The sequence below is a fragment of the Aspergillus stella-maris genome (assembly GCF_047715825.1).
Source record: "Aspergillus stella-maris strain CBS 113639 unplaced genomic scaffold BDV14scaffold_3, whole genome shotgun sequence".
Classification (NCBI taxonomy): Eukaryota; Fungi; Ascomycota; class Eurotiomycetes; order Eurotiales; family Aspergillaceae; genus Aspergillus; species Aspergillus stella-maris.
This window is the reverse complement of record NW_027396797.1, coordinates 87,756-113,161: the sequence shown is the minus strand read 5'-3', so window position 1 is coordinate 113,161 and position 25,406 is coordinate 87,756. Positions and strand designations below refer to the sequence as shown.

Genomic DNA, 25,406 nt, shown 5'->3' with positions numbered 1-25,406 from the left:
AAACGCACGACTAATCAATAAAAACGTGGACGCCTCGGCTCATCCCCGCATCCCGCGATCGGCAGCTCGGCAAGTCGCCCGGGCGCCTGCTCCTTAAACACACCTCTAAACAACGCCAACTTTCTTATATACCCAAGACTCGGGCTCATGTAAAGCAGCGCCAAAATGGATGCGAAAAAAATCGAGTGTTATATTGACGTCGGTATGTCGTACTCTGTTCCCTTTTTCTTGGAGCTTGGCTAACGCGACGCGACAGTCTCGCCGTATAGTTTCTACTCGTTCGACTATTTGCAGAAGAACAGAGCTGCTTTGGAGGCGCAGAATGTTGAGTTTGAGTAAAGCATTCTCTCAGTATCTTTATCAGGGTCTCTGCTAACCTAAACCTACAGATTCATCCCTGTCTTCCTCGGCGGTATAAACGTTGGCAGCGGTGAGCCTCCCAGAACAGCCATGACAGCAAATAGTCCCCTAATCAATAGGTAATGTGAAGGAAATAAACCACCATGGGAACTCCCTGCAAAAGCAGCGTACTCGAAGTTCGATACGAAGAGAGCACAGCAGTACTTCGGGCATGATTTTACGGTGCCCGATTTCTTCCCTATCTTGTCTTTGCTGGTATACTCTCTTCTCTTCCCGAGTCTCTTCACTACATCAGCCGGAACACTAACTATATACACAGCCTCAGCGAGCGTTGACATACATTAAACGCAACTTCTCCAAAGGCCAATTCGAATCAACCTTCCAAGCCTTTTTCAACGCAATGTGGAACAACCACATCGATATCTCAAACCCTGAAAACCTGATCTCCGTCCTTTCAAGATCATCCCTCTTCACCGAATCCCAGATCAAAGATATCCTCGCTGGAGCATCGAATCCCGCCATCAAGCAAGAACTCACAGGTACAACGGCCAAAGCGGTAAAAGAACTCGGCGCATTCGGGTGTCCGTGGTTCTGGGTCAGTGCTGGGAATGGGAAGAGTGAGCCGTTTTTTGGAAGTGATCGGTGGGCTTATATGTGGAGATTCTTGGGGCTGGAGTTTGAGGATTTGAGGTTGGTGGGACCGGGGGAGGGTGGGAAGAGGGAGAAGGGGAAGTTGTGAGATTAACAAGCCAAATAGTGGCCCATATTGTTCTATACCGAGATAATAGTGGGATAAACTCAGTTGCTCACCAATATATCTCCACCTTATAGAGAGTTCACATCTACCCTCTATGCCGAGGTGTCACCAGGATATATATCTGGCTGGGGAGCAGGAGACGAGAGTGAGGACGTTGTAGGATGGCTCTGTGCAATAGGAAACAGACTTAGGGGAGTTGACGTAATGCAAAGTTGAACTTGAGAGCGAGTTATTGGAAGCAATGTTGTTAGATGCATCTTCTAGCATGGTGGTTATCGCGACACTTGCCTTATCAGGAAGACCTTATCGGAGGAGCTTGGTGGCTGTTATCTTATCGGTTTATCGATAAGCCTTATCGAGCCGGCAGCCGAAACAACAGCCGGAGTTAAGCAATCTCCACAATCACGGGGTGGGGGATTGGCGCTTCGGCTTTCAAAGCACGACACATCCCGTCATTCTCCCAAGAGCTTGCGATGTGGATTAGAAATCCGCTGCTGATGCAATCATCCCTGTTGGCTGTTGCTTATAATCCTCCTTGACCCCGCATCAGCATTCCAGAATCACAACTACCGCAAAAAACACCACAATGGCCCCCCCCAAGATCATCCTCTACACAAACCACCTCTGCCCTTGGGCTCACCGCGCCCACATTGCTCTCAAGGAGCTGGGCTTGGAATACGAGGAAGTCATCATTGACCTGGACACCCCGCGCGAGCCGTGGTACCTCGAAGTGAACCCGGTATGCTACCTCCCTTACACCCGAGACCTCCATCCAATCTAACACTAGGTACTTCTCCAGCGCGGCCTCGTCCCAACAATCTCCTACAACGGAACCATCATCCCCGAATCCGCCATCGTCGCCCAACTCCTCGCAGACGCGCACCCCTCCCACCTCGTCCCACCCTCCAACACCCCCGAAGGCGCCATCCAACGAGCCCACATCTCCTTCTTCGTCGATACTTTCTTCAGCAAGGTGTGGTCGCAGGCGTTCGCTGCCCAAAAGGCCGCGAACGAGGAAGACCGCGCTGCTGCAACTGAAGGTCTTGTAACGGCAATTGAGAAGAATGATCTCGAGGGACTTCTTTACCCCGCTGGATCTGGATCTGGGCCGTTCTTCCGGGGTGCGGAGAAGTTGACGCAGGTTGAGGTTCTTACTGGGAGCTTTTTGTTGAGACTTTTGTCGCTTTATAAGCCGCAATATGGGCTTTTGAGTGAGAATTTGCCGACGCTGTTGGAGACTCGCGCTCCGAAGTTCTTGAAGTGGGCTCAAGCAGTTGTTAAGGAGGAGAGTGTGAATTATATTTGGAATGAGGAGACTGTGGGGACACGCACTGCGAAGAAGTGGAAGGCTGCTGCTAAGCAGTGAGGTTTTTTGTTGAGTTGAAAAACGACTGGGGATTGAGCATAGCTATGATTGAATGAAATTATGTGCATATGTTTATGCAGATTTATTTATGCCGAACCTGTCGGAGCATACTGCCGTCCGGCACCGCCTGCCCCTAGGGGTCGACCTCGCTTAGTCATCCATTAGTATCCTAGATAGCTGGCCGTACCGGCCACCCAATAGGAGATTGATCCATCGCTTCCCACAGAACCTCACGATCACGGGACTGGATATTGTATAGATCAGCGGAAGGGAGGACGCAGTAACCACCACATAGGTGCTGTGAGGCAACAGCTTGAGTACCTGGAAACGTTTCAAATCGTAATGTTCCCTCTTTAACGTCGAGTTACCTACTGTTGGTCGCTAACTTGAATGTTAAATGGACGTGAGGAACCTACCACTCTCATGGCCCGTATACACTATAACGGAAACCGATGGTTGGACTGGGCGTTCCAAATTACCCTGAGAAATCCACCTAAATCCAGGTCTCCTGATTAGTGAGCTACATCGCGCCTGGCGTTTCTGCGTAATGATTATCGCCATCCACGTTATCTTTGCCTCCCCGTCGTTCCCGTCTCTTTGGCTGTTACGTCTACTCATCTCATATACCATATCAGCAAGGAAAACTCAAACAAGGAAATTCGTTACTTCATTGCAGTTATTTACGTTGTTATATATACTACCCCCAGCCACCATATCGCCTGGCCCCCCCTCAAACAATGCCCCGATGCACCATCAATTCATTGGAACCCGCTCACTCCTCACCAAAGTACTCCTCCCCATCAATCGGCTCCTCAAGTGCAATCTCAAACGGATAACAATACCCCAAGACCTCCCTCGCCGCAGCCGCAGCCGCAGCCCCAGCATGACAAGTCCACCCATCCCCATTATGACTATCACCGTAATCCGCGATGCCCCTGATAACCAAGACCGGGAAATCAGACGGGAGAGACCAAGCGTGTATTTCGGCGCATTTAGCCTTGAGTTCGGTGCGGAGTGTATGGCGGAGCGTAGTGTCATCAAGATGAAACGCGCCGCTCGCGATGAAGCCGTGGTGGATATGTGGGACGCGATCTGTATTCTTATCTTCCCATTTTCTGTCGTGTCTATAGACGAGACCTTCCTCGTCACATCGACAGCAGTGGTCGTCTTCCCCGCCTACTTTGTGCTTGTAACCTGGTTGGAAAAGACGATCGGTATACCCCAGGGGCCCATTATAGCATTTCCCCTCTAGACACTCATACGGCTTGTCGAGAGCCTTCTTGATGATTTCACCGAGCGGGTTGATCTGTGTATGTTGCACTCCCCACTTATCGTAGCATGCCTTTGAGTGCGCCTCATGCATGCGATTAATCCCCTTAAGGATAGAACGCGGCGGAGCAACGCGCTTCTCAGTATCATCTAGTTCTTTGCCAATTCCGTCGGCGGAAGCAAAGTAATCGATCACACCGCCGTAATACTCTGGACTCTCGGCGCCGATGACGACGTCTCCGAGGCGGATGTCGAAGAAGTCTTTGTCGCCGGGGTATGTGTGTTTTGGGACGCCGGAGGCTGTACCTGTTGAGATCATAGCGCGGATATTGGGGAAGTCCTTCAAGGCCTGAATGACTGCGTCATCGATGGAGGACTGGCCATTGGATCCTGTAGAGGAAACGATAACGACCTTGTGCGGAGTCGAACTAAGGGATTTGATTGTGCCGAGGGCGTAGGATGTCCAGGTCGCCTGCCACTGGGTAAGGGTAAGGGTTTGCGGAACGGTGTAGAGGTCGTCGAGGAGGGCGGTGGCGAAGGAGTATTCGGCTTCACAGGAGACGATTAGAGCGATGGTGTATGCGTCGTTGGGGTAGGGGGAGACGCTGGCGTTTTGGAGGGAGGTAGGGGTGCTCATCTTGTCGGTTTGTTGAGTTGTGGGAATGTGATGTTGTTGGAAGGGTTTGGTATGTTATATGATGCGTATGGCTTGCAGATGCGGTTATGCGTGATATGAAGTTTTGTATGACGAGGCGAATCAATCGCTGCTCAGAAAAGTATTGAAGTGGTTGTGTGGAGGTTGCGGTTGATATTACTGTTGTGATGTTGATGATGAAGAATAAATCCAGTACGTACATCGGTGCTTATTTATTCTATCCCAGAAGCAGGTGGATAAATCTTCTACAACATCTCTGAAACCAAGGCTTTATCCAGCTGTCTTAGAATAGCTATACGAATTAGGTAGGGAATCTTCAAAGCTCTGAGGGTACAAATCCACCGACCCGCGACTCACAAAGCTCTGTCGTTTGAGCTCTTTGCGTAGAGCTCCAGAGACAAAAGGAGGAAAAAAGGTAATGGCCAAAGCTCCCTTTGACAGAATGCTTTCTTTCAGGCTACAACTACCGTGTTTACGAATTTCCAAATTAGGAAGTCCTTCCTTTCATTTGCTTCCATTGTCCATGAGGCTCGAAATGGTCCAGGTCTAAAGCCCCACGCCATTGGCAAATTGCGAAACAGCTTCAGAAGCAAGGTGGCTTCGGCGTCATATATCAATGATTATGGTACATACGTAAGCCCCCGTTACACCAAGACGGTCCAATCTTGCAAGACCGGAACAAGGATGCTTTATTATCAAGTAGAGGAGCCGCACCTAGCCCCAGACGTCGCATCTGAGAAAGAGTACCCAAGAGGCTCGGTCTTGATGACGTCGATCGCCTGATCTGAGCCTGGATGTGGTGAAGATGCTTTCGTAAAGCAAAAAGGGAAACTGGCCATTCTGCCGGCCGTTTAACGATGTCCGTGTGCTGGGACGGAGCGGATCCGAACCTGATCACCCGCACTAGCATCGGTAAATAGAAGGATAAGCTGTGGAGACTATGAGCATGGGAATGATTAATTGACCGAAAGCGAGAGAATAGCATGAACGAAGGTAGAGACACAGAGTGCTGGATAGAAAGTGGAGATGGCTAATCAGATTTTATACTGCATGCTATGGGGATGTTCGTTTGTGAATAGCTACGAAGTATTGGAAGAATAGAGCTATACCTACCACTACTGCAGTCTTTACTACAATATTAGGTGATCTTTATGCTGTCCGGAAATGACAGAGGTTGTGTGTGTCTAACGGTGGTCTAGCCTCGGGGTTGATGGATCTCTGATTTGAGGTACATGAATACGGCAACTCGGGACTCAGGGATCCAGCAACTGTACGATGAGCGCCTAGGACGAAATTGACGCAGGAACTATCTACGTATAGGTAGATAGAGAGTTCGCTGGCAGACAGCGGATACGTATTATAGGTATCAAAAAATAGCGTCCAGGCCCGGGTAGACTGGGACAAAGAAATGATAATATGGAATAATACATCGGCAGGGAGACTATCACTTGCTGGAGGATTAGTGTAGACGAAAACGCATGTATTGACCAAGTATACGCGAACTTATTCTCGGTACATTGACCACGCACCCGACCCTATCCAGTGTCCACCTATCATCCTATTGTCCCCAGAAAGAAAGAGACCCAACCTGAACCATCCATACTACCAACATACAATCAACCAAAACCAATCAATAGTCAACAAGAAGCCTCTCACTCGCAATATCCTCAGGCAAGATAGCCAACAGCACCTGTCGAGCAAAGGTCGCGGCAGCCAGAGAAAAATACAGGCACCAGCGAGTGCTACTATGGCTATACCCCTAGTTAGAAATGCCACGGATAGCAAGCAGTGGGAAAGGCGCTGAGAATCTAGGAAGGTTATGCTCAATGCAAATCACCTTTTCCTTCATCCCTGATCCGGTCATGAGTCTTTGCGCTGTCAACTTGCCAGGAATTACTACCAATCAGGCCTTGATGGACGACGGGGTGCGTATGGCTGTGTTCTTCTCTCGCGACCAACTGGCTCTTGTCGCAGTTTCCGCACTGAGCGCGACGGGACGTGTTCTTGACGTGTTGGTAGTCCGCCTTGAAGAGATTGTTCAGTTCCTGCTCTGGCCTCGTGAAGCCCTTGCCGTGGTCACTGGTTTTCCGTAGCCGGGGACGCTTCTCCAACAACGCGTTCTCTGATCATACCAACAGAGTAGACATTGCTGCCGCCTGCTGGAACTGTCTTTGATAACACCTGCCAGTCGTGTACGAGGGACATTGCGGCCCGGCCTTTCAGGAGCCGCAGACGAAGGCGATCTTGATTTCGTCGCTTGAGATATGCATGGTGGCTTGATTTCGCGAAGTGGTGATGACGATGATTAGCAGTGGATGTTCTTGGTAGAATAAGGTGGAGAGGATGTATCTGGATGATAGAAAACAGCTTGGTTGATGAATGGTGCTGGAATTGGAGTGGGTTTGGACAAGCATTTATACCTTTGGCAGGCTTTGGTGCGAGGTGCATCTAGAGGGAAGCTGCGAATGAGTTTTGCGTGTTTCATCGCTTGGGGTGCCACGTCTTTCGCCGGGGCACTCGAGTCCTAGCTCAAGGTTCAGGATTCCTTGTTCTGGATTCATATGTCATAAAGGTGCTGCTTCGTTCATCATGTCTGGTACATCCAACTCATACGCGTATTCCTTGTCAAACTTATATGTGTCATCTTTATAAGTGTCCGTTTCCGGAGTTCCTTTGGTCTATCCAATGCCCTGTTAGTAGGTCCCAAGGTCTATTTCATTCACACACGGAAAGCACTCATAGAAATAGAGTGACTGACTCCGCCTTCTCGATATGCAGTACATCCACCTACTGACAAGGATCCATTTTGTTCAAAACGTCAAGACTTAGATCGCGGACAGAGAAGCCATGGACCTCCAAGCATTCACCATAAGGGCCGCAACTAGCTCGAAGCAACGCCCTGAGACTAAATACCTGGCGCTGTACATATCATCCATGTTTCGTGCTTTTGAACAGGAGAAGCCTCGGCAACGCGTAACGACGATGGCGTCGATCTAGCCAAAAGCCGTCTCTTGATAGGTAGTTAGGCAACTAAGAAGAATAGAAGGAAGAGTTCTTTCCCGTCCATGGCGTTGGTATGGGATATGCTGGGTTTCGGCTTTTCAACTTCGGGTGCCCTTCATCGAGGGGTTTCTATGTTCATGCCGTGTATCGGACTCGAAACCTGTGCGGCACCTTTCGTGGATCCTTGATATCGGCTACCTGGAGTAGGTAAAACCTCAAGTGACAGGGGGTCAGGAAAGCCTTCTATTCACAGGAAACGAGGTGCTTTCTCTAACTCATGCTCTTGCGAGGCTGTATCTTCAAAACCAACGCTCTCTTTCTTTATGGTTTTACAGGGCTAGACCGAAGCTGAAAGGAACAGACATCCTTTGGGATCAAGATCGTTCCTCATCAGGCGTGCTGTTGTAGAACCTCTTATCGTTAGCCCTCAGCGCTGAAATATTCCTTTGTCAAGCCGAAGGAATCAGTTTCTCATGTCGCCCCCGTTTATGTTCTTCTGTAGAAGAGGGGTATCCAAGGGCTGGGTACTATCTTCAAGGCTTTTGCAGCTCGCTAAGCTTTTGCATCCATTTTTATCCTGGCACCTAGATATCTTATGGGGATTGGTATCATCGCCCCAGCATGCCCCTCAGGGCTCGGTAACAATTTGCTTCTGGTCTAGGTGGCAGAAGGAATCCTTACTGGCGCGCCTTGCTAATACAGACTGCTTCCATACGAAACCTGTGGAAAAGACGAGTCTCGGCCAAACCCTGACTTATATGGCCCAGGCATCAGGAGTAATACTAAACCGCGTTACTTACGCAGTCATCTCATGCTATAATGTATGTAGGAAAAAAGCTATGGGGATATTGATGGGTTTATTCAAGAAACTGCTTTCTCATTAGGTGAAGAACCACAAAGATCATCCCGTTGCTCTAATCTGAAAGACATAAGACTAAACTACCAATCCCCACCGTAATCCTCAACTAGACGCTTTTGGACGGCAATCTCCTCCTTGGATATACCTAACAGGACTTGCCTAGCAAGAGCGGCCGCAGTCAGGCAAGCGTACCTAGCCCACATCGGGTTATTGTGGCTATCACCGTAGTCAGAGATACCACGGATGGCGAAGACAGGAGGCGAGCTGGCACTAAGGCAGGTCATATCGCCTTCGATGCAAATTGAACCAGCCTCAGCCTTAACCCTGTCGCGAAGAGCCGGAGATTCCACTCCAGCAGGGAAAGCGGCGATCTGACCTAAGTGGACAACAGGGTTACGATGCGCGCGCGCTTCTCTTCGCACCACCTCGCTCGTATCACAGTCGGTGCACGGCTCCTCCCAGCAGGTCTTCTCCTTTACGTGTTTGTAGCCTGTCCTGAATAGCCGGTCGGTTGCCTGCTCAGGTCTTCGGTAGTCGATACCGTGGTCCACCAACCACGGCGCCTCCCCGCTCTTGATCAAGTCGTCGACGTATTCGCTGATGGAAGCCGCACCATCGGGGCTGTTGTCCTTGTGAACTCGTGCAAGAGCGTCAAGCAGAAAATTCTGAGGCGCCCTGAGCACGGTCTGCTGCGTGATGTCATCAATATAGTTAATGACCTTCACTCCAGCCGCATTCTTCGCCGTCGGGACCCCAACAACGACATCCCCAAGACGGATATCAGAGTTTGGCAAGGCAGTAATATCGGGAGCCCCAGTAGCGTGACCCACAACGATCAAGACGCGCAGGTTCGGGAAAGATCGCTTCATGTGGTGGAGGGTAATTACCAGGCTCGTTGATCCCGGCGAACCGATGGGGGACAGTGTATGTACCACGGCATGTTGTCCGAGCAGGCCCGTGATGTAGATGTTTGGGTCGCCTTCTGGACCTCGCCTGAGTCTGGATTTCTGGTTGAAAATGGACATTATTGCGTCTCCTGCCATGTGGTTGCCGCTGATGAAGGCGATGTGGACATCTTTGAAGGGGACGTTCATATTGACGGTATTGAATCGAATAATCTATGATCTCAAAGTCTGTACGTTGCGCAATAACAGGCTCATTGAGATTAGCCCATGAGATGTGTTATGTAAACTCTGGAAAGAGACTTCAGAATGGATGAAGATCAAGTCACCCCGGGCGAGGACAGAGTCCTATAAGCCAATGAAGTAGTGACCACATGTTGCAAGGGCCTTGCATGAATTTATGGGCTAGAGAGTATCTTTGGACAATTCTTTATTTACCGTATGACTCGGGCAGGTATTTGTTGCAAGTCAGGTTCCGCGTTCTGATCTCTTTATCAGACCTCTTTGTTCACGTATCGAACCTGCCACGCCCCTGAACCGTTCGGCTCTTTCTGGTCATTCAGAAGGCATCTCAAGTGCCTACATGGCGTTTGTTAGATCAGAGTTTCAATGAAAGGCCCCTCCTATGGGGAACTCCGTTTTCTCGATCTGCGACTTGACCTCAGACGTCCGGGAGGTGATCGCTCCGACTCCGATGGATACTAAGCTACTCTTATTGATTCTCTCATTTTAATTTTTTTTACTGACTGCACCTATGGCCCCGTTGGAGGTGAGATAAAGAAAATGTTTTTTACTATGGAAAGGAGCGATCTACTTTCTGTCAATCCTAAAAGATTGCCTTAAGAGAACAGAATCAGACAAAGCTGGACGGTTATGGATCTTCATTAATATCTGTAGAGCATGATATACAGATTTATCACAATGAAAGGATGCCGTCAAACGCGCACTCAAGCTCTGGCCTTGACAGCCTTCATCGCTTTTCGCCCGTCATCAGCAAGCAAAGAGAGAAGAAAGTTCTCATTCCAACCGTGATGTTCTAACCAAGTAGGTCCAAACATATGCCCCGATCCATAAACCTGTACTGCCCTTTCTCCAACCCATGAACCCAGAGACGCTTGGGTAGTTCCTTGATCCTATCAAGTAGATCCTCGATAATAGGTTCCCGGCGTCGGTATATAGCGTGGGTCACGGCGCTACGAATATCTCTGTAGTAGAGCCCGTCTTTGATTTAGCGATTGAAGACCTCGGGGGCTAGGAGCTTGTATGTCTCTGTAAATCCCTCGACGACGCTCTCCATCAGCATGAAACCGAGTCGGTCTTGTCGTGGGCCGGATAGGATATCAAGTAGGATCTTGGCGAAGGATGTGCTGTCGGGCAGGGTTATTTGGATCTGAAGGTCTGTGATCACGGTCAAGCTTGAACTGGTCATTGTGGTTGTGAACGCGGTGGTCTGGATGAAGAGGTAGGGTTAGCTTTGTCACCTGACTGTATAGTTATCCTCTGTCTTAATTATGCTTAAATAAGACGATAAATCAGTATAGCATACTATGTAGGTTTAAAGGGCATTATATCACTAACGTTGCACAACGGTTCTTTGCCGTGGGATGGCCATTGTAGGCATTGTTGATACTCGGGGTGCGGCCATCGTCGACTATGGACGTCGGAGAGGATTCTATGTTGAAGTCCGCTGGATCCGCTTTCTATGTGGTCAAAGTGGTCTATATGCTGTCTTTGTCGCAGTCCAATGGCCACAATTTGAGGCACTTCTATTATGTCCTGGGGAGGAGGCATCCTATCCATATGCAGTCCAATTGAGGATGGTATTCTGGATCTGGACCCCTCAACTGGCCAGAACCTCAGCCTACGTTCTACATCCTGAGTCTGATATCGTAGCAGATACCATGATCAATGTCACTTCTCAGGTTATACTAATCGAGCAGACAGTCATTTCAAAGACTAGAAGGGGGAGCGTCTCATAACATGAATTTTATGTCCGGCCACATTCAGTGAATGTCCTGCTTCATGAAATCTCCCATGAACAAAATGAAAGACTCAGTATCATTTAATATAAAGCCTCATTACGGCGTTTCTTACTCCCATTGAACACCTTTCCGTGCTACAAACGAAAGACTTCCCCATCTCCAGCCGAAAATGCCATTCATGTATGAGCCCGCCTGCCACAACTCCCCCCGACTCATCCACGCAACCCTTCCCATCCGGAGCACGTCCCGAAACCAAGACCGCGTCTCATCCCAGCCAGACACTTCCATTACCGTAACCACAGAGGATATTCTCCCACCCGTCCAAATGCACCCGGACACCCTCTACGACTACCGCCTCGCAGCCCCGACATCCTTCCCCTCCCCAGCAGACGTCGAATTCGTGCTGATCCTCGCCGAAACACTCGCATTCGCAATTTGGAATGCGAAACTTCCTCTAGCACGCAGTTTAACGGGAACGACGCTGAATTTCGCAGAGAATGGCCAGAACAACATCATCTTAAACGAAGCCCTCACTGCTGCTGCGGGAATGAACTACACAGATACAGTCCGCTTCATGCTCAAGCACGAGAGTAACGAGTGGCTTGATTTCCTGAAAACACCACTTTACCTCGCTGCAAGGCACGGGAATATCGATATGGTTCATGTATTAATTCAGCGTCTGATTAAGGTTTCCAAGGCCGAGAGTCAGCAGTTCACGGCTGAGCACGGATGTAACCGTGATAAGGCGGTTTTTGCAGCGAACCTGCATCTTTACCGCTCTGCTATTGTTGTTAGAGCTTTGGAGACTACAAAGGAAGGTGGGCATGAGGATGTTTATTCTGCGCTCTTGTGGGTGTTTCTAAGGGGCGTACCGAGGTTTGCCGGGTCTGACCCTGTGGAGGCTTTAGAGGACGCAGCGAGGACACGATGGGCTTCATTATCGGGGATGCAGAGGTTGCATCTCGTTAGGAATCCGCACTTTCCGAGCGTTCTTCGCAGAAGTGTTGCCCAGTCCCTCCAAACCGAGGGGCCAAAGGATATGATTCTTATCGTCGACAGCAGAGTCTATGCTGTTCATCGGGATGTTATGGATTTCTGGTCTGATTACTTCTCAACGCTTTGGGATCCGAGTTCTCGGTGCATTCAGCTTGATGGAGGGATTCGGGATGAGTGTATGAGGGGTGTTATTAAGTTTATCCATTGTCCCAGTAGGGTGCAAAGAGCTCTGTTTCTTCTCTTTAACTCCATAACAAAGCACACATTGCGAATATACACAAAGCTTTCTTCGACTCTCTGGGATCCTATGGAATAAGTACAGGGACATATTACCACGATCCGGTGGTGACACCCACAGGCTTCCTACTCTTCTCCCACCTCTCACCTACGCCACCGCCATATCCCACCTCACTTCAATCTGTCCCCCACCAGCATCTCGCGTTCCCTGATACATGAACCTTAACCAGTCACAACCATGCCCCCCTCAAGATCGGACTTCCGAATCTGGTCCTGCCTCCCAACCTACCCAGACCCAACGCACATAACCTCCCTGCTAGTCGAATCCTCCCCACCACGACCGTCCTTCGACCACAACAAGGCCCGCATCATGGTCCAAGCTGCAGGGGAAGCAAGTATAAGCATGTATTCCATGATGGCAGACGGCCTCTTCCCGGATCCGAAGGCAGATTTTAGCAGTATGCGGATTCCCATCCATCTCCTTCCTGAAGTCATGAAGGCCTTTCAGGCAGGAATGGAGGGAAAAGCACAAGCTGAGAGGGAAGGGTGCAGTATTACAGTGCAGAGCTACGATTGGATTTTAGCGGACTTGTTCTGGAGGGTATCCTCTTGGTCAAGGGAATGGGAGAGGTACAAGGAGGTTGTATTGCAGTATGCCCTCGTCACGGCGGCGGAGTTGGATGATGTCTTCATGGTAGAACTTATCCTCTCCCCTCCGACTCCCACGAATAAACAGAATAACTTCAACCCATACACCAAACACCGCCGCGCAACATCAGAAAGCGACATACTAACCCTCTCCTTCCTGTCACAACCAATATACACCGCAACATCGCACGCATCAATCACAGTCCTCTCCCTCCTCCTTGAATCCCTCTACAACCACCCAACGCACCACCCTTGCGATCGACAACGCATATCAACCCTCCTCGGCCTCCCGCGTCACGACCACAAAGTAAATGTCCACCTATACATCCACTCCCTCTCCATCCTAACAGAATCACTCCGCCTAACACCAATAACCGAGCGAGACGTCGCCGTGACAGTCCTCCTCCTCCCACGCTTCAACCACTTCATAGGCGAGGTGAAGGCATGTGATATAATGGATCCAGTGGATGTTTTTGTGGAGCGTGCGGCCGGGCTTTGGAGAAGTTGGCCTGTTGATATACTGTATAGGCTTGTGAGTGGGCATAGGGTTGATGATGGGCCGGGGTGTCTTTGGGATGCTGTTGAGCGGTGTGTTGAGGGGGAGAGAAGGATTGCTTGGGATGAGGGGGGGCAGGAGTGGGTTTTAGATTTGGAGGCTTGATTTGGGTGTAGTTTATTAAATGCCATGGGATGAAATAGAGTGGGATGATAAAAAGGCATTTGGTTAGATTGATAGAACGTGAAGGCTATGATAGAAAGTACTATGGTAGGACGAGTCTGACGAAAAATACGGATTTTGATTAATTTCCTATAGAGTGCGGTCCACTCCAGTTCGGGATCTTGTTGCCCGTATCTGAAAGTCTTCCTTACTCTGTAATATCATCCCTACGCCGAGATATTGAATATATTTTATCTGTAGATGTCTCCCTACCTTCACTATCCTTGAGAACCTTTTACTCTAAAAGAGTGCCTACGACCAACATTTTCAAAGCAGAAAGTTCAAATTGCAGGCAACTTATAAGTAGCGACTGTGAAGAAAGATATCAACCCTATGTACAATTTCCAATCTCCATTCTCTCCAACACAGCATCCAAGCTACTAAACCCCAACCACCCCCTTGCATCATTTACAAAATAGCCCCCGCCTGACCCGGAACAGTCCCAGCAACATTCCCACTCCCTAGCGCCGTAATCGCATCATAAGGCAACGAGCTCGGCGTGAGCGTCCCCTCCGGCACACTGTTGCTGCTCCCACCAAGATCAACATCATCAACAACAACATACCCCGTATAATCAGAGTCCGCGAAGAAAATGGCCTCATCGGGCGAGTTGCTGAAAGCCGAGGACTGAATCAGGATCTGCGCGTCCATGCGCGCGTTCACGCCCGTGCCGATCAAGCTGTCCCAATAGTTGTTGATGATGTGCACTGTGCCGAAGCGGACGGAGGGGCAGCGCGAATTGACGTTGTACCAGTAGTTGTTTGCGTATGTTATGTGGAGATGCCCGAGGTCTTCGTCTTCGTTGCTGTCGGAGTGTCCGATTAGGGAGCCTTTCCACTGCAAACACATATTAGCGTGGCCACTGAAGAAATTATGCTTTAGGCCTGGGGTCAGCTTACGTGGTCATGGAAGTAAACGTGCGAGACGGTAACCCACTCCGCGGCGTGGGTAATGTCGAGCAGACCGTCGAGGTCATCCTTGCCGGCGCTTAAGTCACCGGAGAGGTCAACGTGATCAATCCAGACGTTGGTGGACTCGTCGATGCCGATGGCGTCGCCGTTGTCAGCATCAACTTGGCCGATGGCTAGGTTACGGATGATAACGTTGCTGACTTGGCGGATGTAGAAGCCGACGCCGGTAATGGCTAGACGGTGTCAGAGCAAACCGTCCCCTGGGGAGTTATTTTGCTCGGGGAAAAGGACATACTAGCACCGGACTCTCCATAAATAGTCTTGTCAGACTCAACGCGGATCTTGGCACTGCCCGAGATGTCGCCGGTCACGATGATAGTAAGCGGAGTCTCGCTCTCAGCCGCTTCAGTTAGGGCAGCGAGGTCAGAAACCTCGACGGTGTCGCCAGCTGCACCACCGGTAGTCCCGCCGTTTTCGGTACAGTAGCCAATAGAACAGGACTCTGCTGCCTGGCGGCGGGCGAGCTCGCGCTTGCTAAGAGTTGGGGAGGCAGTGGCCACTGCGGCCAAGAGAACAAGTGGTGTGAATCGCATGTTGGCGATAATTGGGTACAAGGCTCGATAAAATTGAGCGATGGGCTTAAGATTGTCTGGTTGTTTGATTCTTATCCCTATCTACCCTCTCCTCCACGGCGAACAACCACGGCATTTATATACCGATCCCCAAGCCCCAAGATGGCCAGCCAACACCAACACCCATCACAACCCCAGCCCAGCCCATCTACACCATACTCTTCAGAACACGCCAAGACCCCGTCAAGGAATTTCCCCAGGTCACTCTGCGTATCGCATTTCCCCTTAAATTCCCCTCCAATAGTATTCATGGTTGACTGCAGATCACACGGCATCTAGTGCCAACCCTCCGCATTTGGCACGGAAATAGCCGTTAGATCCATCCTGACGCGCCCAGAGTCCTTGCAGAGATTAAGAGCGTAAGGAATATATTCTCACTGGAGCGATAACTGGTTTCCGGGGTGTTTCAGGGGCGTTTTGTCCGTTTATTGAACAATGTGACGAAGGTGTCGATCGGCCCCTGCCGAGCACAGCCAGACTATTTGGTTAGACAATGACGGGGTCTTAGCGAGCCCCATTAGTATCCTGCGGTACAGAGCGGATGTGAATATGCAGCACGCGATGTCAGCGCCAACACTCTTCTTTTCGGGCAGCATTGCGAATATTAATCGCTCGCGGTGTGGTGGGTACTATAGAGAGCGAACATCAGATTCGCGGGTAATTCTGGCAAGATGGAAGAACTACTCAATGTCTCATGAGCAGACCGGCGCTGTGTCCGTATTATCATCAAGTTGATCTGTATAGCAGTATATTGATCATTTCTCGGCTTTGTTCCGCCGGAGAACCACTCTTATGCCGACGTTGTTCCGTCGACTTTGGCAATAGACATCAGATCACTTCTAACTACTCCGTATGTTCACCTCGTGCCCTCTTGTTACGAACAACGTCGATATGGTGTCATCGGTGCTCAAGGCCGCTCTCCTGGCCGCTATTCCACTCGTCGCTGGGCACGCAGTCGTCGAAGACCCTCCTCCTCGCAAGGTAAGCGCTTTCCTCACCACTACCATTTACCACATTCGCTGAGGAGATGTGCAGACAGGACTAGCGCACGAAGCAGCCTGCGGAGCAGGCGTGGTCGATGTCCTCGAACAAGGTCAGATACCCCCATTCCTCTCATCCACGCACAAATCGCTAACGGGATATGAAAAACAGACATCGCCGGCCCCATCGAGAACGCAGTCGCTGAAGCTGACGCAGACTATAACTGCAACGCCTACCTCTGCCGCGGATACCAGTACGACGACAACACCGATAATGTCCTTGTCGTTAGTGCCGGCGAAGTGCTCTACTTCCATATTGATTTGATTGCGGGGCATCATCCTGGTTATGCTGTATCGCTCCCTCTCAATCGAGCAAGGCTTCATTGGGCTATTTTTGATATAAAAAAGACCTTGACCGGTTGCTGACTTGGTATAGAATGTCTCCGTCGTCGATACGGCCACAAATGAAGTTATCGGTGATCCTCTGAGGTCTTGGGATGATTGGCCGAACCATCTTTCTGGGCCGCCTAGGGATGATAGTATGTTTCTTCTTGCCTGTTATCTTCGAGAGGTGCTAACTGTTGAACAGTTGACTATAATATCACTATCCCAGACACACTTGGGACTGTCTGCGGCGAGGCCGGTGTCTGCGTGATTCAGTGGTATTGGTATGCGAGTGGGAATGAGCAGACTTATGAGAGTTGTAATGATTTTTATGTGTCGGCGTAGGTGGTGGAGTTGAGTCCATGGACATTGCATGTGAACAATGGTTTCCTTGATCTTTCTCCTTGGTTATGTTGAAACAAATTTTGCACACCCCCTGAGAGTCAAAAATATATATCTACGGGATAACAACAACTAAAACCATTCGTAACGTAGGCAATTACTTACCAAGACTCTCAATTGCGTCTTCATCATACTCAGACTATCTTCCGCTGGGTTTTATAACACATAGATTTGTTTGACTTTGAGCGAGGCCTCGAGGCACAACGACCAGCGATATTGCACAAGTCAGGGAACAAGAAAAGAATGACTCAGCTATACGGCCGCACAAGCCAGCGGCAACGCTTGGCATATTTCAACCTCAGGCAGAAAGCGATCTACAACAGGTTAGCCCGACCGTGGACGATCACGTGCATCACGGGTGCTTCTGGTGGGAGAGACAAGCGGCATTAAACACAACGTCGGCATCTATCAAGAAGTTATCGCTCACCATGAGCTGACTAGTTTGCCATGGAGAAATCTTGCTATACGTGCCGACGACGGCACATCCAGTGTGATAGGATCAAAACACCCTGCCTCAAATGCCAGAAGGCGGGCCTGGAATGCCATAACGAGAGACCCGTCCGGTGGGTGCAAGGCGTTGCCGTCCGTGGAAATATGCGAGGGAGGTCATACCAGAGTAGTTCAGTCTGCAAGGAGCCCGTTATGAGTATCCAGTCTCAGCCCGTCACAAGCACCGATCCTCCAAGTTGCCCAAATGGACTTACACCACCGAGTATGCCTCTATCAATGAAAGATGGAACCTTATCGCAGCTGAGCCCGTCTGCTAGATATTACTTGGACTACTGTATGTGATGGATGGGTTGATAGACTATGGCCCTACTGACAACACGCAGACAACAACCAAATATGCCAACTATTCATAGTCTACGACAGCGAGAACAATCCATTCCGCAATCTTATTTCGATTGCCCTCGGCGATACGATCCTGCTGAATGCAGTACTTGCTCTAGCGGCGCGTCACCGGGCAAACCAGCAACAGCCGTTCTCCACAAAAGCGCAGGTTTCCGTCTCTGCGTCGACGCATATAGATCAGGAGGCTCTTCGTTTCAAATACCGCGCCATCCAGGGACTGTCGAAATCAATCAACGCCCAGCATTCTTACCAAGATGAGACCGTGGCTAGCGTCTTCCTCCTTGTCTTTTTGGACCTCCTGGAGTCCGGCTGCGACCAATGGAACCACCATTTGGAGGGCGCGAAGAGCTTGATGACTCTTAGGCCAAGTCATGACCCTGGTCGTACCGTCGAGCGAGTACGAAAATTTATCATGAAGCAGATTCATCTGTATGTTGTAATCATATACCTATGGCGATGTACTGACTATTCAATCTAGAATCGAAGCACTCGGGGCCACTTTCGTGCGGCCCGATCTTTTGTCGAACCCTACGACCGTCGATAACCCTGCCAATATTATCGATGACGTCGTTGAAGAATCGTTCCTCGGCTGTCCCGAGTACATTCTTACTTCTGTGCAGTTCTTCTCTCTCCAACGTGATATGATTGCTGGCGGCACTCCATCCGAACCACTCCATGCAGAAGACATTACCGCGGTCTTGCATGCAGTACGGGACTTTGACCGCTATACGTGGGCTACCTCACTGCCACAGGAGTCAGGTAAGCGTGACATTGAAGAGCTGTGCAAGCTTGCGCGTGTCTACCAACTAGGTGCTCTACTCTACGGACAACGTGTCTTGGATGCATTCCAAGGCATCCGATCAGACGCGACCACCGTTCTACCAGAATTGATCGCGGTGATCAACTCACTACGCCGATCAACGTTGCTAAAGTGCATCCTGTGGCCCATTTTCGTCGCCGGCCTCGAGTGCCAAGACCAACGACAACGAGATATCCTAATCCAAGCACTGGCCCAATTCTGGTCCGACACCTACTGCTCAAACGTCAAGAACGCCGCAAAGATCCTCCAGGAGTACTGGACCAAGATCGACGACACCACCAGTAAAACGGTGGCGAGTGATTGGATCTTCGACATTGGCAGTTCGACTAACGATTGGCTGCTCATCTAGCCTGACTTCTCCACTCCATTGAGCTTCCTAATGGGGACTACGAGATTCACGTCAGGGCTTCCTCTGCTCCACCTCGTCCCAGACTTCCAGCTCCGAGCTTTGGTTTCTGGTTTTCCCGAGGTGCTTGGCCAGCTCTTTTTTCTCCGCTCAACTGCCACATCGAGAAGGTCTTGGGAGTGGCCGTTTTGTATTACGAGATCAAATGCTGGCCACCTTTACGCACGGCGTATATTAATGTCGAGGTGTCTTTCAGTCTGAATTTTAGCGAGAGTCAACAGCATAGCATGGATTATTGTTGTCCTTTACTAGTGACGCCTGACGGAGGATTATGTTTCGCGAGAAACCGGAGCACAGCTCACCACAAGATGGCAACAACTTCGATCAAATATCGCTGGAGCGACTCGGCAAGGAGCGACCGCCATCATTCTCTGGTGTATGGTCGGAAGTTGCGTTCTGCTTCTCGATCGTAATGTCGCAGATTCTTGCGGTAGGTAACCTAACCGTCTGTATAGCCTCTGCTGTGAACCTTGCTAATGCACCCCAGGAATACTATATTTCCGGGTCCAATGTTCTCCTACCAACCTTGATTGAAGAACTAGACTTCCCGCCAGAGTCAGCGATATGGCCCTCCACGTCGCTATCATTAGCAGTGACCTCGACGCTGCTTATCTTCGGTCGGCTGACTGATATGTTCGGTGGCTATGCTATCTACATTGCCGGCGCCGGATGGTTGACCATCTCTTCTATCCTGTGCGGTATCTCGCAGTCGTGGCTCATGCTAGTCATCTTTCGTGCCTTGCAAGGCCTTGGCCTCGCCGCATTTCTGCCATCCGGCGTGATGATCCTAGGGAAAACATACCGACCGGGTCCCCGGAAGAACTTTGTCTTCAGTCTCTATGGAGCATGCGCTGCCCTGGGCTTCTTCGTTGGTATATTTTTCTCCGGCCTCTGCAGTCAGTACCTCACATGGAGGTGGTACTTCTTCTTCGGCGCCATCCTCTCGGCAATAACCACACTCTCTTCGATTTTCTATATCCCACGCGACTTCAAAGAGACCAGGGGTAACGGCGCCACAATGGACTGGGCTGGATGCGCGTTGTCAGTCGCCGGGTCAATTTTATTCGTCTTCGCCATCGCGCATAGTTCCTATGCACCGGAGGGATGGCGAACCCCATACATCCCCGTGTGCTTTATCCTCGGTGTTCTATCCCTCGCGGCATTAGCCTACGTCGAAGGCTGGGTTGTCAAGAACCCGCTCCTCCCAGGAGACATCTTCGCGGTGAAGTACATGAAGCCGCTCGCCATAGCCCTGCTATTCCTATACGGAAGCTTAGGTGTCTTCCTCCTCTACGCGGTGCTCTAGTAAGCACCCACCCACCCACCCACCCATTCAATTTCCCAACCATACTAACAATCTCATCTTTAGCATGACCGACTTCATGGGCGCAACCCCCTTCCAAATGGTCGCGTGGACGGTCCCCATGGCCGTAGGCGGCCTAATCCTCTCCTGCATCGGCGGTCTAATCTTCCACATTGTCCCGGGCACAATCCTCCTCATAATCTCGTCCATCGGATATCTCGGGTCAGGCCTGTTCTTCGCTGTCATCCCACTAGGAGGAAATTACTGGGCGTTCGTCTTCCCCGCTATGATCTGCGGGACGATCGGGATCGACATCTCGTTCAACTTGGCGAATATATTCATTACGACGAATATGCCGAAGGCGAGACAGGGGTTAGCGGGCGCGCTGATTAATTGTACACTGCATATGGGGATTGCGGTGATGTTGGGCTTTGCGGATGTTGTGCATAGTGAGACGAGTGGTTTGGGAGGGTGGAAGAGTTACAAGGCTGTTTTTTGGTATCAGGTTGCGCTTGCGGGGGTGGGGTTGGGCGTTGTTGTGGTTTTTGTGAGGATAAGGGAGGCGAAGAGTGAACTTACTGTTGATGAGAGGGAGGCGTTGGCTGCTGAGGCGGCGGGGAGGAGGGAAGGTGAATCGACTGGTCGAGATGATGCCTAAGAGTGTCAGTGTGATCTGGTGCCCTGATATACCATATTACGGGGTACATTCTAATATTGTTTGTCATTAGCGTTCTTCTTAGACTACATAGATTAACTTAGCATCACCGTTATCAATACCAACCTCAACTCCCAATCATCAACCGGTGCAACAGACAGGGCGTCACCCTACAGGCGTATTAGAGCCTGCTAGACATACTCTACATCTTTTAACAAGCAAACGAGCTCCTCATCAGGGACACTAACAGCCCAAATCCCCGCCCTTCCAATCCCTATTCCGAGTTTCTGTCTTCCTCATCCAACGGTAAAATAACAAGATATTCCATCTTCAAAGCTTTCTTGATATCCTTCCTCCTCAACTCCCTGAAACTGCCATCAGCAGACTCCATCTTCTCCCTTACCCTTTCGTCCTTCTTTCTCCTTGCCTTCTCAAGCTCAGTCGTAAGAGCATCAATCTTCTTCTGGACCTCCTTCTCACTCCTTTCCTTCCCACTTTCATCCCCAGGTCCAGTTTTCAAATCCTCAATCTTCCGCTCAATTTTAGCAATCTCCTTATCCTTCTCATCACCCGCCTTGATGGCCTCCTGGTACTTCCTGTCCTGCTTCTCCCTAGCCTTGCAATGCTTCTTATCCAGTTTCTCATGTTGCTTTCTGCCCTCGCGCGCAGCGTACATTGCATTCCAACGTTTCAGGCGATTTGAGTCCCCAGGTACAATGGGGAGATCGGTAGTCTGTAGTTCCGCAGCACGATCCCACAGCGCGTCGAGGAGGAGGAAGCCCGGACTTAGTCGGTGGCGGTTGTTTTGGTATTCAATTTCGAAACTAGCAGGGTATGCCTCCATCATAGCCTTTAACCCCTCGACACCATGAATACCAATATAACGCGCTATATCCTTAACACCGCAAATCTTGGCCTTCACGCCTCGACTTTTGAAGAGAGACTCATTCATTTTCTTTAGGTACGCCCTCGTCCTAAACCAAGAACCAGCTTCAGACCCGACCTCGGATACAGTCTCAAGCGCAACACCAGGAATCTCAAGCATCGGTATATACCCCATGACTTCACCTGCAATTCCAGTGGCCTGGAGGATTGGGTTCGCGATGAAGACTTCATTGAGGCTGTCAATGAAGAAGAGGAATTCGGTAGCGCTGATGGGTGGAGAGAGTGTTGAGAGGGAGGGGGCGTAAGCGCGGAGAAAGGGCGTGACGATTTGTGATTCGTAGGATTGTGTTATCTCTGTTGTAGCATGGTTAGGGTGGTGACATTGGTCTTGGAGATGAAATGGAGGGAACGTACGCGGGATGATGATTGGTTTGAACGGTGGTTTGTAGACTGATGAGTTCGATTCTGGTTTGTACGATGGTGGTTCGGGGTTAAATGGCGAGAGAGATGAGCATGGCGCTGTATTTTCATCCGTAGGCTGGACGGATGGTTGGTGGATAGGTGCGTAGAAAGTGTTGATTGTTGTATCGTAGTAAGTTGCCATAGCTTGGTATACCGATACTATTAATTGCCTGGGGATAAAGTCTTGGTATGTTCGTCTGGAAATGTGGGAATAGCCAGGGTTCTCCATTGCGATATATACTCTAGTCCAAGTAGCTCAGCCCCTTTGACATCCAGCTAGGCTCTACGAACACCTACCCATTCAGGAACTCATTAAGTAGAACAAATGATCCAGGGTGCACGCTATACGAGGCATACCTGGAGAAGATACCAAGGGTTCCAGGTGTCCCAAGGCCAAGAAGCCCGCGGACTAACCGGAAATGGGATTCATATCGTAGGGCCCAGATGCCAAGACTTCCGCTGCGCGCATAGCCCCAGCCACTGACCCATGCCGAGGAGACAGGGAAGATAGTTCAGGATTGAAAGGATGGGATAGGGCCGAGTTAAACTGAAACCAGCGCCATCATGAAGCGCAACACAGAAACAGGGTCGAGGCCTACGGAGAGCGACGAAGTGTCACCTGCCACGTAGCGTGCCGCGCAGAGTACCCCGCCTGGTGCCATCCGTCGCAACGCGGTGGCGGTACTCAGTGCAAGCGTTGCAGCTGTAATAAATGGTTGGTTCGCCATGAGTGACTCGGCAGTACGCCCCGAATACTCGTGGTGGCGATCTCGTTGCGGACGTCGAAGATCGGTTGGCGCCTGCGAAACGTTCACGTAGTCCAAGCATAATCCGTCAAAATTGGTCATCACATCCTCCCTCACCGTCGCCACAACACTGGCCCAATTTCTGTTGCAGTTGTGGCAGGCGGGCTGCTCGGGAGACCTTACTTTTGTAGTGTCAAACAGGGCGAGTCTGTAAAGTATGTCGTTGATGGTGGTTTGCTTGAGCGTGTTGACCTGAGGGAAAACTTGCATTCGAGCAAGTTCGCGGAAGTATTCTGCGAAGGCCTTATCTCTGCATTCGCAAGTCGCTGTGGTGTTGAGGTTTTTCGCGGTTGAGACGAGCTTTGTCTGAAGCAGGGCCTTCAGATTGCCGCGGGCTGCATTCAACTGCTCTAAATAGCAGCCAGTTAGGATAGTTGCCGATAGCTGACCCGGGATTTACTCACGGCTGATTCTCACCGGTAGATGGGGTTCCTTGATGCTGGTGGCGTTCGATTCCCTGACACCCTCACGGCGGTTGTAGACAAGATCACGGGTCGTTGCCAACATTCCCTCGGCATCGTCAAATTCAAAACATGGAAACATGCCTTGGGACCGAAACAATAGCCTCTTGTCTATTGTCTCGTAGGCAGTATTGGCCTGAATGCTGTACCAACTCCGGAACCAGTCTCGGAGGGGTTCGGTTTGCATGTCTATCGCAAGAGTCCGGCAGTCAGAGATCAAATGTCACACATCCTTCATAACAACTGCTTCGAGGTGGATCCGGTTGTCGGCATGCGATGCGTCATTGTGGGATGCATACAGACACTGAAGGAGAACAGTGGCCGGAAGAACGTGATAATTCTCCAGGTGTAGACGGGCAGGAGTGAGACTACTCTCAACGGCCGTCGGGAGCTTGGTGCGGACAACCTCGCTGCGTGCAACAAACTGTGCCCGATACGGCTGAAAGATGGTAGATCTCAGGCGAGGAGCTCATCGGCTTGCGGGATTGCAATTGTTCAAGCAAAGCTCCAAATCGAAAGGAGTAATGATGTTGACTATCTCTGGTTCCATGACGGAGTCTCCCTGATCCCACCACATGTCGTGGTGTTGCGGCAAGAAAAAGGAATAGGAAACTAGCGCAGTGAGAGAGGAATAAGCCGAAAAGACAAGGGAGACAAAGAGGGTGGGAATGGGAATGAATAGAAGAGAGAAAGAGAGAGGCCTTGTGTTATGCCAACCACATGATATCGCGAGGAGACAGGACACTCGACTTCATTTCTCTCACTTCCACGTCTCCTGTTTGATCTCCCTGTGATATTCTCACTCAGACCCGCGACCAGTCCGGTAGGTTCCAGCTCCCATTCCTCGAGGAGGAGTTTGCAGAATTGGGGTCAAGGTTGACATGTCCACCTGCAGGTCGCATACAGCGAAAGAGGATGGGCCAGCGTGGCTATAACCGTTGAAAAGCCGATAGCGAGAAAACACCGGGACAGCTGGAAATTAAGGGATGGAAACCTTGAGGCGAACGACGTGCTCAAACGGCCGGTGCCATGGCAGTTTCTCAAGGGAATCAGTTGCACCTGTACACCAGCTCCTTCCCCAAGCAACCTCCAGTTGGTAACCCCTCTTCGTCTCGAAATCTTCTGAATCTGACTTTGGGTTAATTCTTTACTAGTTTTCCAGAGGCATATTCTTCCTATTCAATAGTGTTACATACTTCATCATAATGGCATACTACAACATTGCGATATACCAAGGCCCAAACGGTGCGGAGGACAACGAGCTGGGGGCATCAAAGTTCACTGCTCTGGTATTTCTAGACCGAGCAACTGCCGACTTTTTCTACCACTTCATCCAAACATACCCCCACCGGGACAGAGGGTGGAATTTCACCAAGCTTCATCGTCGCTCAGCGCAGATGTGGACGTATCAATCTGCCCATCCAGCGGATGTAGCCCGTGTTGTGAGGCTCATGTGGCGACCGGACTTCGAACGCGGATTCCCTTCTTATAAGGGTCTTTCGTGAAGCATTCTACGCCACAGCTACAATAGTGGTCTTGACGACGGGGACATGGTCTCAATACCTCCGTCATACTGTTTCTATACACCCTGGCGGGCCGGCTGAGCGGTAGTTGGTACTACATTTGCAATCGGACTCGGCCTGAAGAGTTCTGGGGCGTCATGAACGGTTATGTCGCACCCGATGTGGGCGTCTA

General features: G+C 50.4%; 13 protein-coding genes across 13 annotated transcripts; 7 read left to right on the top strand and 6 right to left on the bottom strand.

Annotated features, from left to right (window-relative positions):
• Positions 1 to 165: 165 nt before the first annotated feature.
• Positions 166 to 1,099, top strand: BDV14DRAFT_195366 (putative DSBA family oxidoreductase; the record flags this gene model as incomplete). Its single annotated transcript, XM_073772175.1, has 5 exons — positions 166 to 202; positions 257 to 335; positions 390 to 430; positions 491 to 615; positions 680 to 1,099. 5 exons carry the CDS (start codon positions 166 to 168, stop codon positions 1,097 to 1,099), a joined length of 702 nt encoding a protein of 233 aa, XP_073632798.1.
• A 379-nt stretch (positions 1,100 to 1,478) lies between these two features.
• Positions 1,479 to 2,647, top strand: BDV14DRAFT_163718 (glutathione S-transferase family protein). The gene is made up of 2 exons (XM_073767086.1): positions 1,479 to 1,856; positions 1,917 to 2,647. The coding sequence occupies exons 1-2, from the start codon at positions 1,704 to 1,706 to the stop codon at positions 2,481 to 2,483; spliced, it is 720 nt and encodes a 239-aa protein (XP_073632797.1). The 5' UTR covers positions 1,479 to 1,703; the 3' UTR covers positions 2,484 to 2,647.
• Positions 2,648 to 3,255: 608 nt separating this feature from the next.
• BDV14DRAFT_195364 (uncharacterized protein) lies at positions 3,256 to 4,389 on the bottom strand (the record flags this gene model as incomplete). Its single annotated transcript, XM_073772174.1, has 1 exon — positions 3,256 to 4,389. The coding sequence occupies one exon, from the start codon at positions 4,387 to 4,389 to the stop codon at positions 3,256 to 3,258; it is 1,134 nt and encodes a 377-aa protein (XP_073632796.1).
• Positions 4,390 to 8,349: 3,960 nt separating this feature from the next.
• Positions 8,350 to 9,363, bottom strand: BDV14DRAFT_195363 (uncharacterized protein; the record flags this gene model as incomplete). Its single annotated transcript, XM_073772173.1, has 1 exon — positions 8,350 to 9,363. The coding sequence occupies one exon, from the start codon at positions 9,361 to 9,363 to the stop codon at positions 8,350 to 8,352; it is 1,014 nt and encodes a 337-aa protein (XP_073632795.1).
• Positions 9,364 to 10,399: 1,036 nt separating this feature from the next.
• BDV14DRAFT_195362 (uncharacterized protein) lies at positions 10,400 to 10,962 on the bottom strand (the record flags this gene model as incomplete). The annotated part of the gene is made up of 2 exons (XM_073772172.1): positions 10,400 to 10,621; positions 10,750 to 10,962. 2 exons carry the CDS (start codon positions 10,960 to 10,962, stop codon positions 10,400 to 10,402), a joined length of 435 nt encoding a protein of 144 aa, XP_073632794.1.
• Positions 10,963 to 11,322: 360 nt separating this feature from the next.
• Positions 11,323 to 12,465, top strand: BDV14DRAFT_195361 (ankyrin repeat and BTB/POZ domain-containing protein; the record flags this gene model as incomplete). The annotated part of the gene is made up of 1 exon (XM_073772171.1): positions 11,323 to 12,465. One exon carries the CDS (start codon positions 11,323 to 11,325, stop codon positions 12,463 to 12,465), a length of 1,143 nt encoding a protein of 380 aa, XP_073632793.1.
• Positions 12,466 to 12,624: 159 nt separating this feature from the next.
• On the top strand, positions 12,625 to 13,695 carry BDV14DRAFT_195360 (uncharacterized protein; the record flags this gene model as incomplete). The annotated part of the gene is made up of 1 exon (XM_073772170.1): positions 12,625 to 13,695. One exon carries the CDS (start codon positions 12,625 to 12,627, stop codon positions 13,693 to 13,695), a length of 1,071 nt encoding a protein of 356 aa, XP_073632792.1.
• A 465-nt stretch (positions 13,696 to 14,160) lies between these two features.
• Positions 14,161 to 15,256, bottom strand: BDV14DRAFT_186894 (pectate lyase family protein; the record flags this gene model as incomplete). Its single annotated transcript, XM_073770885.1, has 3 exons — positions 14,161 to 14,589; positions 14,652 to 14,896; positions 14,959 to 15,256. The coding sequence occupies 3 exons, from the start codon at positions 15,254 to 15,256 to the stop codon at positions 14,161 to 14,163; spliced, it is 972 nt and encodes a 323-aa protein (XP_073632791.1).
• Positions 15,257 to 16,186: 930 nt separating this feature from the next.
• Positions 16,187 to 17,004, top strand: BDV14DRAFT_195358 (uncharacterized protein; the record flags this gene model as incomplete). Its single annotated transcript, XM_073772169.1, has 5 exons — positions 16,187 to 16,276; positions 16,331 to 16,388; positions 16,448 to 16,626; positions 16,712 to 16,814; positions 16,865 to 17,004. The coding sequence occupies 5 exons, from the start codon at positions 16,187 to 16,189 to the stop codon at positions 17,002 to 17,004; spliced, it is 570 nt and encodes a 189-aa protein (XP_073632790.1).
• A 459-nt stretch (positions 17,005 to 17,463) lies between these two features.
• BDV14DRAFT_65087 (Zn(II)2Cys6 transcription factor) lies at positions 17,464 to 19,246 on the top strand. Its single transcript, XM_073777225.1, has 3 exons — positions 17,464 to 17,845; positions 17,895 to 18,342; positions 18,392 to 19,246. Exons 1-3 carry the CDS (start codon positions 17,509 to 17,511, stop codon positions 19,080 to 19,082), a joined length of 1,476 nt encoding a protein of 491 aa, XP_073632789.1. The 5' UTR covers positions 17,464 to 17,508; the 3' UTR covers positions 19,083 to 19,246.
• BDV14DRAFT_65088 (putative MFS multidrug transporter) lies at positions 19,247 to 21,236 on the top strand. The gene is made up of 3 exons (XM_073777226.1): positions 19,247 to 19,569; positions 19,627 to 20,444; positions 20,509 to 21,236. The coding sequence occupies exons 1-3, from the start codon at positions 19,411 to 19,413 to the stop codon at positions 21,098 to 21,100; spliced, it is 1,569 nt and encodes a 522-aa protein (XP_073632788.1). The 5' UTR covers positions 19,247 to 19,410; the 3' UTR covers positions 21,101 to 21,236.
• On the bottom strand, positions 21,236 to 22,636 carry BDV14DRAFT_65091 (uncharacterized protein). The gene is made up of 2 exons (XM_073777227.1): positions 22,397 to 22,636; positions 21,236 to 22,336 (listed from the first exon to the last, which is right to left on the bottom strand). The coding sequence occupies exons 1-2, from the start codon at positions 22,584 to 22,586 to the stop codon at positions 21,372 to 21,374; spliced, it is 1,155 nt and encodes a 384-aa protein (XP_073632787.1). The 5' UTR covers positions 22,587 to 22,636; the 3' UTR covers positions 21,236 to 21,371.
• A 563-nt stretch (positions 22,637 to 23,199) lies between these two features.
• BDV14DRAFT_163715 (uncharacterized protein) lies at positions 23,200 to 24,114 on the bottom strand. Its single transcript, XM_073767085.1, has one exon. It carries the CDS (start codon positions 23,896 to 23,898, stop codon positions 23,647 to 23,649), a length of 252 nt encoding a protein of 83 aa, XP_073632786.1. The 5' UTR covers positions 23,899 to 24,114; the 3' UTR covers positions 23,200 to 23,646.
• Positions 24,115 to 25,406: the final 1,292 nt, after the last annotated feature.

Coding starts and splice junctions, on each gene's coding strand:
- BDV14DRAFT_163718 (XM_073767086.1), top strand. CDS start 1,704: ATGGCCCCCCCCAAGATCATCCTCTACACAAACCACCTCTGCCCTTGG. Junction 1,857..1,916: donor GGTACCTCGAAGTGAACCCG/GTATGCTACCTC, acceptor GTACTTCTCCAG/CGCGGCCTCGTCCCAACAAT.
- BDV14DRAFT_65087 (XM_073777225.1), top strand. CDS start 17,509: ATGGAGAAATCTTGCTATACGTGCCGACGACGGCACATCCAGTGTGAT. Junction 17,846..17,894: donor TAGATATTACTTGGACTACT/GTATGTGATGGA, acceptor GACAACACGCAG/ACAACAACCAAATATGCCAA. Junction 18,343..18,391: donor ATCATGAAGCAGATTCATCT/GTATGTTGTAAT, acceptor TATTCAATCTAG/AATCGAAGCACTCGGGGCCA.
- BDV14DRAFT_65088 (XM_073777226.1), top strand. CDS start 19,411: ATGTTTCGCGAGAAACCGGAGCACAGCTCACCACAAGATGGCAACAAC. Junction 19,570..19,626: donor TAATGTCGCAGATTCTTGCG/GTAGGTAACCTA, acceptor AATGCACCCCAG/GAATACTATATTTCCGGGTC. Junction 20,445..20,508: donor CTCCTCTACGCGGTGCTCTA/GTAAGCACCCAC, acceptor TCTCATCTTTAG/CATGACCGACTTCATGGGCG.
- BDV14DRAFT_65091 (XM_073777227.1), bottom strand. CDS start 22,586: ATGGCAACTTACTACGATACAACAATCAACACTTTCTACGCACCTATC. Junction 22,337..22,396: donor CAAACCAATCATCATCCCGC/GTACGTTCCCTC, acceptor ATGCTACAACAG/AGATAACACAATCCTACGAA.
- BDV14DRAFT_163715 (XM_073767085.1), bottom strand. CDS start 23,898: ATGCAAACCGAACCCCTCCGAGACTGGTTCCGGAGTTGGTACAGCATT.